This window comes from Anomaloglossus baeobatrachus, chromosome 3 (genome assembly GCF_048569485.1).
Source record: "Anomaloglossus baeobatrachus isolate aAnoBae1 chromosome 3, aAnoBae1.hap1, whole genome shotgun sequence".
Taxonomy (NCBI): Eukaryota; Metazoa; Chordata; class Amphibia; order Anura; family Aromobatidae; genus Anomaloglossus; species Anomaloglossus baeobatrachus.
This window is the reverse complement of record NC_134355.1, coordinates 427,368,023-427,384,543: the sequence shown is the minus strand read 5'-3', so window position 1 is coordinate 427,384,543 and position 16,521 is coordinate 427,368,023. Positions and strand designations below refer to the sequence as shown.

General features: G+C 46.8%; 1 protein-coding gene across 4 annotated transcripts in view; it reads right to left on the bottom strand.

The window, feature by feature from the left end:
• Nucleotides 1-16,521, bottom strand: part of ABCC5 (ATP binding cassette subfamily C member 5) — a 209,198-nt gene that overhangs the window by 136,375 nt on the left and 56,302 nt on the right. For 3 of the 4 annotated variants that reach the window (XM_075340367.1, XM_075340368.1, XM_075340366.1), the window contains exons 6-8: nucleotides 14,073-14,306; nucleotides 12,714-12,887; nucleotides 2,737-2,884 (exon numbers count right to left, since the gene is read on the bottom strand). In XM_075340367.1, coding sequence (XP_075196482.1) covers nucleotides 2,737-2,884; nucleotides 12,714-12,887; nucleotides 14,073-14,306 — 556 coding nt within the window. Of the gene's footprint in view, nucleotides 1-2,736; nucleotides 2,885-12,713; nucleotides 12,888-14,072; nucleotides 14,307-15,083; nucleotides 15,774-16,186; nucleotides 16,263-16,521 lie in introns of those variants that run through there. The other variant, XM_075340369.1, reaches the window with a different exon arrangement.

Sequence of the window (16,521 nt, the reverse complement as noted above, 5' to 3'; positions counted from 1 at the left end):
CATTTTTGCACCAGGAGTGGCATAAGGTCACCCAAAAGCAGTGTGAAAGACTGTTGGAAAGCAGCCGAGAGGCATGAAAGCAGTGATTAAAAATCATGGTTATTCCACAAAATATTGATTTCTGAACTCTTCCTGAGTTAAACCACTAGTATTGTTGTTTCTAAATGATTATGAACTTGTTTTCTTTGCATTATTTGAGGTATCTGAAAGCAATGCATGTTTTTGTTATTTTGACCATTTCTCATTTTCAGAAAATAAATACAAAATTTATTGCTTCGAAATTCAGAGACGTGTCAGTAGCTTATAGAATAAAAGAACAATTTACATTTTACTCAAAAATACCTATAAAGAGAAAAATCTGAAAATTTTGCATTGATCTCTTTATTTTTGCCAGAGCTGTATATACTGTACACACATATACTATATTATATATATATATATATATATATATATATATATATATATATACACATACTCATAGATACATAAAGTACGGACCAAAAGTTTAGACACACCTTCTCATTCAAAGAGTTTTCTTTATTTTCATGTCTCTGAAAATTGTAGATTCACATTGAAGGCATCAAAACTATGAATTAACACATGTGGAATGAAATACTTAACAAAAAAGTGTGAAACAACTGAAAATATGTCTTATATTCTAGGTTCTTCAAAGTAGCCACCTTTTGCTTTGATTACTACTTTGCACACTCTTGGCATTCTCTTGATGAGCTTCAAGAGGTAGTCACCGGAAATAGTTTTCACTTCACAGGTGTGCCCTGTCAGGTTTAATGAGTGGGATTTCTTGTCTTATTGTCTAATAAATGGGGTTGGGACCATCAGTTGTGTTGTGCAGAAGTCTGGTGGATGCACAGCTGATAGTCCTACTGAATAGACTGTTAGAATTTGTATTATGGCAAGACAAAAAGCAGCTAAGTAAAGAAAAACGAGTGGCCATCATTACTTTAAGAAATGAAGGTCAGGCAGTCCGAAAAATTGGGAAAACTTTCAAAGTGTCCCCAAGTGCAGTGGCAAAAACCATCAAATGCTACAAAGAAACTGGCTCACATGAGGACCGCCCCAGGAAAGGAAGACCAAGAGTCACCTCTGCTGTGGAGGATACGTTTATCCGAGTCACCAGCCTCAGAAATCGCAGGTTAACAGCAGCTCAGATTAGAGACCAGGTCAATGCCACACAGAGTTCTAGCAGCAGACACATCTCTAGATCAACTGTTTTGTGCAGCAGGCCTTAATGGTAAAATAGCTGTTAGGAAACCACTGCTAAGGACAGGCAACAAGCAGAAGAGACTTGTTTGGGCTAAAGAACACAAGGAATGGACATTAGACCAGTGGAAATTTGTGCTTTGGTCTGATGAGTCCAAATTTTAGATCTTTGGATCAAACCACCGTGTCTTTGTACGACGCAGAAAAGGTGAACAGATGGACTCTACATGCCTGGTTGCCACCATGAAGCATGGAGGAGGAGGTGTGATGGTGTGGGGGTGCTTTGCTGGTGACATTGTTGGGGATTTATTCAAAATTGAAGGCATACTGAACCAGCATGGCTACCACAGCATCTTGCAGCGGCATGCTATTCCATCCGGTTTGCGTTTAGTTGGACCATTGTTTATTTTTCAACATGACAATGACCCCAAACACACCTCCAGGCTGTGTAAGGGCTATTTGACAAAGAAGGAGAGTGATGGGGTGCTAAGCCAGATGACCTGGCCTCCACAGTCACCAGACTTGAACCCAATCGAGATGGTTTGGGGTGAGCTGGACCGCAGAGTGAAGGTAAAAGGGCCAACAAGTGCTAAACATCTCTGGGAACTCCTTCAAGACTGTTGGAAGACCATTTCCGGTGACTACCTCTTGAAGCTCATCAAGAGAATGCCAAGAGTGTGCAAAGCAGTAATCAAAAGAAAAAGGTGGCTACTTTGAAGAATCTAGAATATAAGACATATTTGTTGTTTCACACTTTTTTGTTAAGTATTTCATTCCACATGTGTTAATTCAGAAGGTGTGTCCAAACTTTGGTATGTAATGTGTATATTTGTGTGTGTGTATATATATATACATACACATATATAATTATTGATCTCCCTTTTTTCATTTCAGGTCTGAGAAGGATGATATATTGAAGGGGTTGTCTGCTGTATTTTTATTTTGACGGGTGTTAGGGACTAATTTTGTGGCACTTGCCAATAAATATGACAGGTTCCCTACTTCCTCATAGACCATATAGCTCTCCTGTTCTAAAAAGGATGCTGATGCGGGACCTTCCAGACCAGTCCATCTGCCTCTTCCGATTAAATACCAGCATTCATTTTGAGAATAGGAGAGCTATGCAGTCTATGAGGAAGATAAAATGTAGCTCTTAGATACACAGGGTAGACGACAAGTGCAAGCTCATCCGCCTAATCACCTGGACTATTTGCATTCACTGCTTTGTATCAGACAACATTGTAAGAGACTGTGCAACAAAGAGCAAAGTATGTACGAAAAGGGGAGCCATGAACACGAGAACACCACGTGATGCTTGGGTTGCTAGTCCCAAATTATTAATCATTTCCATCCTTCTCCCTGCATCCTTGTCACTTACATCGATTCATATACATGTGATAACCAATAGGATTAAAGTTTAATACAGAGAGAAGTTGGCGTCTCCGGATGGTAACAGGGCTACATATTGCACAAAATCAGCAGAAACAAAGTTTATGTAGAAGTATAAGAACTTACTCTGCACGTTCTGAGAGAATGCCTTCACCCAAGCATACATCTTAATGAATTTGATGTAATTTAGGACTTCATTCATTTTCTGAACACGTTCATCAGTGACTGAAACACATTTTCTTCTAAAGTATGCAGTGAGTCTGGATACAAACATCTGTACACAAAAAAGAAGTCATTTTAACGAATAGTCAATGTGATGAAAATGCATTGGTTTATCAGCTGCCCCAAATAGGTTACCCTGACTGCCATACCTTCATAGCTGTACTTTTCTTTTGTAAGAACATACCTTTATTTTTGCAAAACCTAATTATATCCCCACTCATTATAATCTGCAGACCATTAGCAACAACAACAACTTGTTTATTCATTCTGGGTAATCAAACCTGAATACATGAAGCAACATCTAAAGAAGTTGTCACCGTATTATCTCAAAGCCAACGGACTGCAGAAGTCGGCTTTTACAATGATGGCACAAAAAAAGTGCAGATTAAAAGCACTTCCAAAAGTTTGGCATGTTGGTTATCATTTATATATATTTTTTGGACAGATCCCCATATGTATATTGACAGACTGAGTCCAAAAATCGTGTACTTCTTGCCAGAATACATTTGTATACTCCAGACAGTAAAAAAAAACCCCAGTAAATATATATACCGTATTTTTCAGACCATAAGACGCACCCTGGTTTTAGAGGAGGAAAATAGGAAAATAAAATTTTAACCAAAAAATGTGGTCATGACACACTGTTATGGGGCAAGGATCTGCTGCTGACACTATTATGGGGGTAATGTCCCCAAATTCTCTACTAAGGTACCCCATTCTGGTAACGATCGTCCTGCCTTGTATATGATCCTGCTCATTTACCCCTAGCCATGCTGCTCATATACCCCCATCCATTTTGCTCATATACCCCCATCCATCCTGCTCATATACCCCCATCCTGCTCATATACCCCCATACATCCTGCTCATATACCCCTATCCTTCCAGCTCAAATACCCCCATCCTGCTATATACCCCCCATCCTGCTCATATACCCCTATCCTTCCTGCTCATATACCCCCATCCTTCCTGCTCATATACCCCCATCCTTCCTGCTCATATACCCCCATCCATCCTGCTCATATACCCCCATCCATCCTGCTCATATACACCCATCCTGCTCATACACCCCCATCCATCCTGCTCATATACCCCCATCCTGCTCATATACCCCCATCCATCCTGCTCATATACCCCCATCCATCCTGCTCATATACCCCCATCCTGCTCATATACCCCCATCCTGCTATATACCCCCCATCCTGCTCATATACCCCTATCCTTCCTGCTCATATACCCCCATCCATCCTGCTCATATACCCCCATCCATCCTGCTCGTATACCCCCATCCATCCTGCTCATATACCCCCATCCATCCTGCTCATACACCCCCATCCATCCTGCTCATATACCCCCATCCTGCTCATATACCCCCATCCTTCCTGCTCATATACCCCCATCCATCCTGCTCATATACCCCCATCCTGCTCATATACCCCCATCCATCCTGCTCATATACCCCCATCCTGCTATATACCCCCCATCCTGCTCATATACCCCATCCTGCTCATATACCCCCATCCTTCCTGCTCATATACCCCCATCCTTCCTGCTCATATACCCCCATCCATCCTGCTCATATACCCCCATCCATCCTGCTCATATACCCCCATCCATCCTGCTCATATACCCCCATCCATCCTGCTCATATACCCCCATCCATCCTGCTCATATACCCCCATCCATCCTGCTCATATACCCCCATCCATCCTGCTCATATACCCCCATCCATCCTGCTCATATACCCCCATCCATCCTGCTCATATACCCCCATCCATTCTGCTCATATACCCCCATCCATCCTGCTCATATACCCCCATCCATCCTGCTCATATACCCCCATCCTGCTCATATACCCCATCCTGCTCATATACCCCTATACTTCCTGCTCATATACCCCCATCCATCCTGCTCATATACCCCCATCCTGCTCATATACCCCCATCCATCCTGCTCATATACCCCCATCCTTCCTGCTCATATACCCCCATCCATCCTGCTCATATACCCCCATCCTGCTCATATACCCCCATCCATCCTGCTCATATACCCCCATCCTGCTATATACCCCCCATCCTGCTCATATGCCCCCATCCTGCTATATACCCCCCATCCTGCTCATATACCCCATCCTGCTCATATACCCCCATCCTTCCTGCTCATATACCCCCATCCTTCCTGCTCATATACCCCCATCCATCCTGCTCATATACCCCAATCCATCCTGCTCATATACCCCCATCCATCCTGCTCATATACCCCCATCCATCCTGCTCATATACCCCCATCCATCCTGCTCATATACCCCATCCATCCTGCTCATATACCCCCATCCATCCTGCTCATATACCCCCATCCATCCTGCTCATATACCCCCATCCATCCTGCTCATATACCCCCATCCATACTGCTCATATACCCCCATCCATCCTGCTCATATACCCCCATCCATCCTGCTCATATACCCCCATCCATCCTGCTCATATACCCCCATCCATCCTGCTCATATACCCCCATCCTGCTCATATACCCCCATCCTGCTCATATACCCCATCCTGCTCATATACCCCTATACTTCCTGCTCATATACCCCCATCCTTCCTGCTCATATACCCCCATCCATCCTGCTCATATACCCCATCTATCCTGCTCATATACCCCCATCCTGCTATATACCCCCCCATCCTGCTCATAATATACCCCCATCCTGCTCATAAAATACCCCCATCCTGGTATATGGCCTGTATCCTATGGCACAGAAAAAGAAATTAACGTTTATACTCACCTTTCCTCACTCCCTGCAGCACTGATCATCTTCCTCTCTGTCTCAGCTGCAGCTCCGCTGAGTGGAGCCGTCCCCGTGTGTGGAGCCGTCACCGTTGTCTGCAGCATCGCGATGTCTTCCTGTCTGTGCCGGTCAGCTGATCTGTGTGGACACTAGCGGCGCGCACAGCGATGATGTCATCGCTGTGCTCACCGCTCTCTACACAGATCAGCTGACCGGCACAGACAGGAAGACATCTCGATGCTGCAGGTGGACGGCTCCACACACGGTGACGGGTGAGTGTACTGATTCACTGCACCCCGAGCTGATAATGATGCACGGGGGCAGTGAATACAGCCGCACATGATCACTCCAGGCTGTAAGGCTGTAGTTGCCAGGGGTGATCATGCGGGCCGGCTGTTAATTATGCGCGCACCCCCCTGCTCATCCCCCCCCGCCCACCTCTCAGCGCTGAGAGATGATGGGCAGGAGGATGGGCGTGCATATGTAATGAGCGGGCCCACGTGGTCACGGCAGGCTGCTACAGCCTGCTCGTGCCCCCGATGACCCGCTCCACCGCAGCACTTTCATTCCCCGCAGCCACATTCAGACCATAAGACGCACCCCCAACTTTCCCCCAACATTTGGGGGGAAAAAAAGTGCGTCTTATGGTCCGAAAAAAAGAGAATTTTGTTTACTTACCGTAAATTCTTTTTCTTATAGTTCCGACATGGGAGACCCAGACCATGGGTGTATAGCTTCTGCCTCCGGAGGACACACAAAGTACTACACTAAAAAGTGTAGCTCCTCCCTCCGAGCATATACACCCCCTGGATGACCAAATCTAGCCAGTTTAGTGCAAAAGCTGAAGGAGGACATCCACCCACAAGTAGAGATAGAGTAAAACCCGGAACAACCGGAACCTCTGTCTACAACAACAGCCGGTGAAAACACACGGAACAAGAACTGCCAACAGGCAACAGGGAGGGTGCTGGGTCTCCCATGTCGGAACTATAAGAAAAAGAATTTACGGTAAGTAAACAAAATTCTCTTTTTCTTCAACGTTCCTTATGGGAGACCCAGACCATGGGACGTCTCAAAGCAGTCCATGGATGGGAAATAAACAGAAAACTGAGAAGTAGGCAAAACCTAACTTCACAAATGGGCGACAGCCGCCTGAAGGATGCGTCTGCCCAAGCTCGCATCTGCCGAAGCATGAGCATGCACTTGGTAGTGCTTCGAAAAGGTGTGCAGACTAGACCAAGTGGCAGCCTGACAGACCTGCTGAGCCGTAGCCTGATGCCTGAAAGCCCAAGAGGCACCGACAGCTCTGGTCGAGTGCGCCTTAATCCCCGGCGGGGGAGGCACCTGAGAACATTGGTAGGCATCGGATATGGCCGACCTAATCCAACGAGCTAGGGTCGGTTTAGAAGCCGAGAGACCCTTGCGCTGACCTGTGGTCAGCACAAAAAGAGAGGTGCACCGCCTAAGAACAGCGGTGCGTGACACATAGATCCGGAGCGCCCGCACCAGATCTAAAGTATGCAACGCTTTCTCAAAGCGATGAACAGGAGCCGAACAAAAGGAAGGCAATGAAATGTCCTGGTTAAGGTGGAAAGGAGACACCACCTTAGGGAGAAAGTCCGGAGTCGGACGGAGAACCACCTTGTCTTGGTGAAAAACCAAAAAGGGTGACTCCGAAGAGAGCGCAGCCAAATCAGAGACTCTCCTGAGAGAAGTTATGGCCACCAGAAAGACCACTTTCTGTGAAAGTCGAAACAAAGAAACCTCCCTAAGAGGCTCAAAGGGGGGTTTCTGTAAGGCCGTGAGGACCAGATTAAGGTCCCAGGGATCCAAAGGCCGCCGGTAAGGAGGAATGATGTGAGATGCGCCCTGCATGAAGGTGCGCACCTGGGACAGTCGGGCGATACGCCGCTGGAACAACACTGACAGAGCCGAGACTTGTCCCTTGAGAGAATTGAGGGATAGTCCTAGCTGCAGACCGGACTGTAGAAAGGACAGGATGGTCGGCAAGGAAAACGGCCAAGGAGCATGGCCGGAAGAGCGACACCAGGACAGGAAAATTCTCCAAGTCCTGTGGTAAATCCTGGCCGAGGAAGACTTCCGAGCCTGAGTCATAGTGGAGATGACCTCGGAAGGAATGCCTGAAGCCGTCAGGATCCAGGACTCAAGAGCCACGCCGTCAATCTGAGAGCCGCAGAATTCTGGCGGAAAAACGGACCTTGTGAGAGAAGGTCTGGGCGGTCCGGGAGATGCCACGGCACCTCTACGGACAGACGGAGCAGGTCTGGGTACCAAGCTCGCCTGGGCCAGTCTGGAGCAATGATTATGACCCGACGGCCCTCCATTCTGATCTTGCGCAGGACTCTGGGCAAGAGAGCTAGAGGGGGAAACACGTAGGCCAGACGGAACTGGGACCAATCCTGAACCAGCGCGTCCGCTGCCAAGGCCTGAGGATCGTGGGAGCGAGCCACGTAAACCGGGACCTTGTTGTTGTGCCGGGATGCCATTAGATCCACTTCCGGAGTGCCCCACTTGCGGCAGATTGACCGGAACACTGACGGATGCAGGGCCCACTCGCCGCTGTCCACGGTTTGACGGCTGAGATAATCTGCCTCCCAGTTTTCTACGCCTGGGATGTGGACTGCGGATATGGTGGACTTGGAGTCCTCCGTCCACTGAAGGATACGTTGAACTTCCAACATTGCTAGGCGGCTGCGAGTCCCGCCCTGGTGATTGATGTAGGCAACTGCTGTCGCGTTGTCTGACTGGACTCGAATGTGCTTGCCCGCCAACAGGTGGTGAAAGGCTACGAGAGCTAGGAGCACAGCTCTGATTTCCAGCACATTGATCGAGAGGGCCGATTCGGACGGAGTCCAAGTGCCCTGTGCTCGGTGGTGGAGAAACACTGCTCCCCAGCCGGATAGACTGGCATCCGTGGTGAGAATCACCCAGGACGGGGCCAGAAAGGAGCGTCCCTGGGACAGAGAGAGGGGCCGAAGCCACCACTGAAGAGAGCTCCTGGTCTGTGGCGACAGAGCCAGTAGCCTGTGCAAGGAAGAGGTCCGCTTGTCCCAACAGCGGAGAATGTCCAGCTGCAGAGGACGCAGATGGAACTGGGCAAAGGGAACCGCTTCCATTGACGCCACCATCTGACCCAGCACCTGCATGAGGTGCCTGATGGAATGACGGCGGGGCTTCAACAGAGAGCGCACCGCCAGATGAAGGGACTGCTGTTTGACTAAGGGCAGCTTCACAAGTGCCGGCAGAGTCTCAAATTGCATCCCTAGGTACGTAAGTTTCTGGGTCGGGGTCAGAGTGGACTTGGGCAGATTGACAAGCCACCCGAATTGAACAAGCGTGGCGAGAGTGAGCGAGACACTCCGCTGACAGTCTGCACTGGATGAAGCCTTGACTAGAAGGTCGTCCAGGTAAGGAATCACTGCCAACCCCTGGAGGTGCAGAACCGCAACCACTGCTGCCATGACCTTGGTGAATACACGAGGGGCCGTGGCTAACCCGAAGGGGAGAGCCACGAATTGGAAATGTTCCTCTCCGATTGCAAAACGTAGCCAACGCTGGTGTGAAACTGCAATTGGCACATGCAGATAGGCATCTCTGATGTCGATGGATGCCAGAAAATCTCCTTGGGTCATTGAGGCAATGACCGATCGCAGAGATTCCATGCGAAAGTGCCGCACCTGAACATGCTTGTTGAGAAGCTTGAGATCCAGGATGGGCCGGAAGGAACCGTCCGTCTTGGGGACTAGGAAGAGGTTTGAGTAGAAACCTCTGAACGGTTCCCGGGCGGGAACCGGTACAATTACTCCGTTGGCCTGCAAGGATGCCACGGCCTGAGAGAAGGCGGCGGCTTTGGAGCCGGGGGGAGTGGACAGAAAAAATCTGTTTGGCGGGCTGGAAGAAAATTCTATCCTGTAGCCGTGGGAGATGATATCCCGCACCCACTGATCGGAGACGTGTTGAAACCACACGTCGCCAAAGTGGGAGAGCCTGCCACCGACCAAGGACGTTGCTGGCGCAGCCAGATAGTCAAGAGGAGGCTGCCTTAGTGGCAGCGGCTCCTGCTTTCTTCTGAGGACGCGGCTTCGTGCGTCAGCTGGGTTTTCGATCCTTGGCTGAGTTAGTGGACGAGGCTGAGGGCTTAGAGGATGACCAGTTAGAGGAACGAAAGGAACGAAACCTCGACTGGTTCCTGCCCTGGACAGGTTTCCTGGTTTTAGTTTGTGGCAAGGAAGTACTCTTCCCGCCAGTAGCTTCCTTAATAATTTCATCCAGTTGTTCACCGAACAGCCGGGACCCAGCAAAGGGGAGCCCAGCAAGGTACTTCTTGGAAGAAGCGTCTGCTTTCCACTCTCGAAGCCACAATATCCTGCGGATCGCGAGGGAATTAGCGGAAGCCACCGCCGTGCGGTGAGAAGCCTCCAGAATGGCAGACATGGCATAGGATGAAAAAGCCGAAGCCTGGGAAGTTAAGGCAACCATTTCGGGCATAGAGTCCCTGGTGAGGGAATGTATCTCCGCCAGAGAAGCAGAGACGGCCTTAAGAGCCCACACTGCTGCAAAAGACGGGGAGAACGAGGCCCCTGCCGCCTCATATACAGATTTGGCCAGAAGGTCAACCTGGCGGTCAGTGGGATCCTTAAGTGAGGTGCCATCGGCCACAGATACAACTGTCCGGGCTGAGATTCTAGACACCGGAGGATCTACCTTTGGTTAATGAGCCCACTCCTTGACCACCTCTGGTGGAAAGGGAAAACGGTCATCAGAACTACGCTTTGGGAAGCGTTTGTCAGGACACGCCCTGGGCTTGGTCACAGTGGCCTGAAAACTGGAGTGCTTAAAAAACATACTCCTTGCTCTCTTAGGTGAGGTAAACTGGTGTTTTTCTACCAGAGAGGCTTGTTCCTCTGACACTGGTGGATTGAGGTCCAGTACGGAATTAATGGACGCAATCAAGTCACTAACATCCGCATCACCTTCAGATAGATCAATGGTAGCGTCCGAGCCCACAGTAAAGGCATCCTCCTCGCCCTGCAATTCAGCTCGTGAATCAGAGCCGTGGGACGAGGAAGAAGAAGAGTCCCTGCGTCTCCGTTTAGGAGGACAGGGTCCGGGAACAGATGAAAAATCCTCTGTGAGCTCTGCAGAGCGAGTCGGAGCAGCAGAGGCGCCCTGAGAAGGGGGCTGATGCATGGTCAGCAGAGTCCGGGACAGCTGTCCCATGGAGTCGGCAAAGGACTGGGAGATAGCTTTAGAAAACGATGCTACCCAAGCCGGGGGTTCAGCCACCGGGGCTGGAGCAGCCGGAGGGACCCCTGGGGAGACTCCAGGCTGAGGCGCCACCATGTTAGAGCAGGCATCACAATGTGGATATGTGCTCGGTTCAGGCAGTATGAGCTTACATGCAGTGCATATAGAGTAAAGCCTTGCTCCTAGTGAGAGACATGTTGCTGAGGTGGAGGTTCTGCAGTAAAGAACATACTCCTTCAGAATGACCCCCAGAGAGTGTACAAGATAGTCCACAACCAGAGGTTGTGGCTTACCAGACCGTTTTGTGTGCCCTCCGGATTCCACAGCTTGGACCCCCAGACAGATGCAGAGCTGCAGCAGCCAGCGCCAATCAGTGTGTGAACGCTGATAAAATGGCGCCGGAGTGAGGAGGGGGGGCGGGGATTAGTCCAAGAGCGGGAACCGGAGGGCCAAGGGGATATACAGGGGAGGGAAACATCTCCTCAGAGAGAAGTGTCCTCCCCTCTGCTGAACGGCCGGTGGGCGGCGCCGCACTGTCCCTCTGCATGACTGACATGCAGGGGAAGTGAAAACGAAACTAGGCCGCAGCCGAAGCCGGGGCCTAAATTTTCCCATGCGGCCGACGAGCAGGCACCCTCGGCGCGGTTCTCAGGAAAAAAACAGAGAACCGGCCGGAAATCACAGCAAAGTGAAATAACACACTCTCCCCACAATAAATGTACAAGGGACCCCACAATAACGTCTCAATACTTAGCTTATGAGACGCAGGGCCAGGTCCCTGAGGGGTGAGCGCTCCGTCCGGCAGGGTCCTGAAAGGGCTGCGGATGGAGACCGGTCTCCTGCAAAGCAGTGAGAACCGTGATGGCTCCCACTTCAAGCCAGAGCCCGAGGGATGGTGAAGGAGCGCGGCATGTAAGGCTCCAGCCTTGTAAAATCAACCTTAACAGCACCGCCGACACAGTGGGGTGAGAAGGGACATGCCGGGAGTCCAGTTTGGACCCGCTTTTCTTCCAACTCTTTGAAATCAAAAATCAGATGAGAATGCATGTGTGTGTGACCTCCTGAACACAAAGCATTGAACTGGCTAGATTTGGTCATCCAGGGGGTGTATATGCTCGGAGGGAGGAGCTACACTTTTTAGTGTAGTACTTTGTGTGTCCTCCGGAGGCAGAAGCTATACACCCATGGTCTGGGTCTCCCATAAGGAACGATGAAGAAATACGGTATATATCTTTTTTTTTTTTTTTTTTTTACTGGTTTCTCATCCTTGTGATCTGTCCTCATACCATTTCATTATCTGTTTTTATCGATAAAAATGATAATTCTAATTATTATGTTTGATATTCATCAGCATCTTTTTTTTTCTCTTTCTTTTATGTTCGCCTCATGGTGCTGCCTCCCTACCAGTAGACCCTCATCTATAAATTTAACTATACATTTTTATATATTTCTTTGACTATTTTGGGCTTAATGCAATTAGAGGTTTTTGATTTATTTATACAAAATGATGTACTGCAGAAAACAATTATTTTTAAGTCCGCTTAAAAACCTCTCTCTCGACGAACGCGTTTTAGGTTATGGTTTGCTCAACGAACAAGCATTTTACTTATTCATCAGCTGATTGTCAGTCTGTGTACACCGCCCGATTATCGACAAATTAGTGCTCCTTGGAAAGCACATTCACAATAATTGGCTATTGTACAGCCAGCTTAAGTAATCTATTATCCACACAGTGAAACTATTTGTGGTCCCTTCTAGAAAAGCATCATCATCTCAAGCTGAGAAAGAGCAAATCACTAATTAAAAATCTGCAGAAAGTTACTTACCATAGCTGGATAAAATAGAATAAACACCGCAGAGCCAAGAAAGCCAGTGGGACCCAATATATAGACGTTGTACACCATGCCAAGGACTGCAACTATGGGGCCTCCTGCCAGCAGACTGCCCACAGCTGCAGCTTCAAACACTCGCTGCCCATCACTGGAGCAAACATTTATAAGCTGGAAATTATAACACGACAGTTATTGAAACCGGACCTTAATCATTATTTAGTAAAGATTATACAATGACAACATGTTATAAACAAGCAGGGCTAAAACATTGCCTGTTAAAATGTATTCCAAGCAGTACATATAGTATATTAGTTCCAGAAAATAACAACTGTAATAGTATCTATTCCCAAAGACCAATATATGTTTGTAGATGACATTTTAGAGAATTTTACTCCCAAGGAGATCAGCATGTTCTTGCATCAGGGCAGAGAAGGTAAACCTTTTATTGATCACCGGGGAAAGCTGCCATATGTACAAATGTATGTGTGCGTGTATATATATTTATATATCTTTATTACCTGGGACTTCGAGAGCAAAGGATCAAAGAGATCCTTTCTTCTGGCAGCACCTGGCCGCCTGCGGGGATCCAGACATTCCTGGTGATGTAGTTACATAGCCACGAAGTGCACAGGGAGCGGGGGAGGGAGGGTGAGGGAGGGGGAACGGGGACTCTGGCGCCATGTACCTGCCCAGCAGGGTGGCTACATGACGTCGGCTGTGATGCCTGTCTACAAGGCGAGCATAAGCTCCTGCCCTTGTGGCGGTAACATCACAGGAAGCAGCAAAATCCCGTCAGGAGCGGTCACATGACCACTCTGAGCCTGGGGAGAGGGGCTGACAGTAGGGCAGGTAGGTAGTTACTATCTACTTACCTGCCCCAATGTAGCCCAGTAGTGAAATTACACAAAATAAGTAAAATAACACGGATAAACCCTTTAAGTAATTGTGGGTATTATTCAGTGCTATTACTATGTTTTTGTAGACAGTTGAATAAAAACTGAAAACTTGTGCAGTGTCTATAATAAATATTATTTATTAGTACACGGTTTCGTCTCAGTTACTCCCCGGTTTTACACATACAGCAAGAGGGTCAGGAAACAACATTAATAGTTGAATAGTGCTCAAAGCTGATACATTTTCTTCTTAATGAATGACAGTTTATATCAGTAAATCAGTATATCATTAATAACTGAGGACCTGCTTCTAAAGTGTCCTGTGGGAAGCACTGTTAGAGGTGTGAGCGCCTCCTACCATAGAGCAGAACTTCCCCAAGACATTGAAAAAGTGATACACTAACATAACTTGCAAGATTATACAAGCAAAAAATGTAAATGGCTTTAACCTTAGACATACCTCTCCCAGTGATTTTTCCTTTATGTTCTTCAGCTTTAGAATCTTCTTGAAGGCCATGGTAAGTATCGCTCCTCGAAGACGGGAACCGGTTCGATAATTTAAAGCCCATGTGAGTGCCAGGGACCAAGATCTGACAATCTCTGTCATCAGTAGCCCAAACACTAACAACAAGCTGTATTTGAGTTCCGAATCATTATGCTGGGTATATTCCAAGAGGCTTTTCACTACGAACGCCTACGGGGAGAGAGGCAAAAGGGCATGAGAAGTCTTGTACCCTTTTCACGACAAATTTACCAAGCTTTATGCTAAGTTAGAATACAGCTAGTGGTTTCCCAACACCTAACAGGAAAGCAATACTGTTGGAGGCAAGTGTGTAACGTTTGGAGACAGTGGATAGCAGGTATAGAAATAAAGATAAAATGCAATTACACATACGCCTTCAGAGAAATAATGGCAGATTTGTGACAGGACTCAATGCATTCTAACTTAACATAAAACTTACTTCATCAGCAGGTACAATATTAATATAAAACTAGTTTAACAGAAAACAGAGGCATAAAAAGGAAAAATAAAAAAAACAAAAACAAAAAGGAAAAAAAAAATCTTAATGCAAATACTTAACAAATTTGTTTTCAACGTGCGCATTGGATAGAAAGGAACAATTGTACCTACAGTTGTACGGGGAAGAGAAGGACATTTTGGCAATAAATTCCTGAAAATAAATATCAGCAGTTTAATATTATAGAAAAAAAAAAAAAAGAAAGACAGACAAGCAAGTTGAAACAAGACAAGTGAATTGTGTACTCTGGACACGTTCCGCTTACCCAGGCAACCAAGTCTTCAACTATACCAAAAGCTCTGAATGGTTCATACTCCAGCCGGCTCCTTTACATTGATCTTTCCTATAAGCCATTTTCTTTATCGCTAAATAAATTCATTAATTTACACTACTTCAAAGCTATGATGCCAAAAGTGAACAATTAACTATCATTAGATAAAAAAACTATGAACTTAGGGAAAAAAACAAAATTTTATTAAGGGAGTGGGATTGTATTTCACCAAACAGATTCCAACAAGTACTTCTCTAATAACAGAATCACATACAAATCAGAAACAAAACAAGAGAGCAAATGGGTAATATACATATCTCAAGCATTCTACCAATCCATTCCAATGCGTTCTGGAAAGAAGCATAACGGGAGGGGGTAAAAAAAACAAAACTCCTATTCATCATTTTCTTGAGCTGTATCCAATAATTATTCGATCGGTTGGCAAAAAGGAATTTATATCGAGATGATATACAAAGATTCAACGAAAGATCAGATCGAATGGCTGGCATCTTTTAAGTCTCTTCTAGTCCTTGGATAACAGTCTTTCAGGCTGAGCCAATCAATCAGTTGGCATGTGGTTGGCACAGATTATGAGAAGCTTTGAGCGCGTATGCCATTGGTAGGTATGAAGGAACCTGACGTTACGCATTACCCAGCCTGCCTTTCCTGTTATTACAGGATGAGTCCGATGAGTCCATGTCCTTGTGGCTTCCCCAAATCAGCCCTGTTGGGGCAACTTTCAGCTCATGATTGTATAAGGGAAAGGCAGCACTTGGAAAGGCGGAGAGACTGGACATAAGGCTGCTTGTTTGGAAAAGGAACTCTGGGGTACCTGCTCGTGTAAAATTTTGGCACTGAAGGATGAAGCAGTCTACTTTTAAGACACCGGATACAAATAAGAAGTAAAAACAAAAACAAAAAAATAAAACAACACAGATACAGCAAAATAACTGAAGACCTGCTTCTAAAGAGTCCTGTGGGAGGCAGTGTTGGAGGTGTGAGCACCTCCGACCATCCGACAGAGACTCAAGATCAAGCAGTATGTTCCAAATCCAATGATAAAAAGGATAATAAAGGAAACTCTAAGCATTCACAATTATCAATTTATTTACGAGGTGAAAAAAAAACAAAATAAAAACAAAACCAAAAAAACTAATGTAGAATGGGAAGCAAATAATGAAAGCACTGTTAAGAGTTAATGGGAGAATCTCTGCAGATTAATGTTACCATAGGCTTAAGCTTCTTGTGGTTGTAAGCATTCCCGTGGAATAAAGAAGACCTTACCTTAATCTTGCATTGCGTGTGTTTCTGCCCAGCATGCCTGGCTGTATCTGGCCGCAGAACTGCCACCCTGGAAATTCTAAAGAATAGCTTCTGTCATTGGTTCCACTACATTGGTCACGTTAGTAACGATCCCTCTCCCACCCCACCATTAGTCCAGCGTCTCACATGGCAAACAGGAGAGGCTGGATTAAAGAGACAAAACATGTAAAACCAAATCAATGTACTCCTATAAGTACAATCCAGCATTCGTCTAACTGTCAGATATACAATATCGGGATAGTCATTCGGAATTAGACAACATGATATACCTTCCTGATCTCAAAAATGGTGTAGAT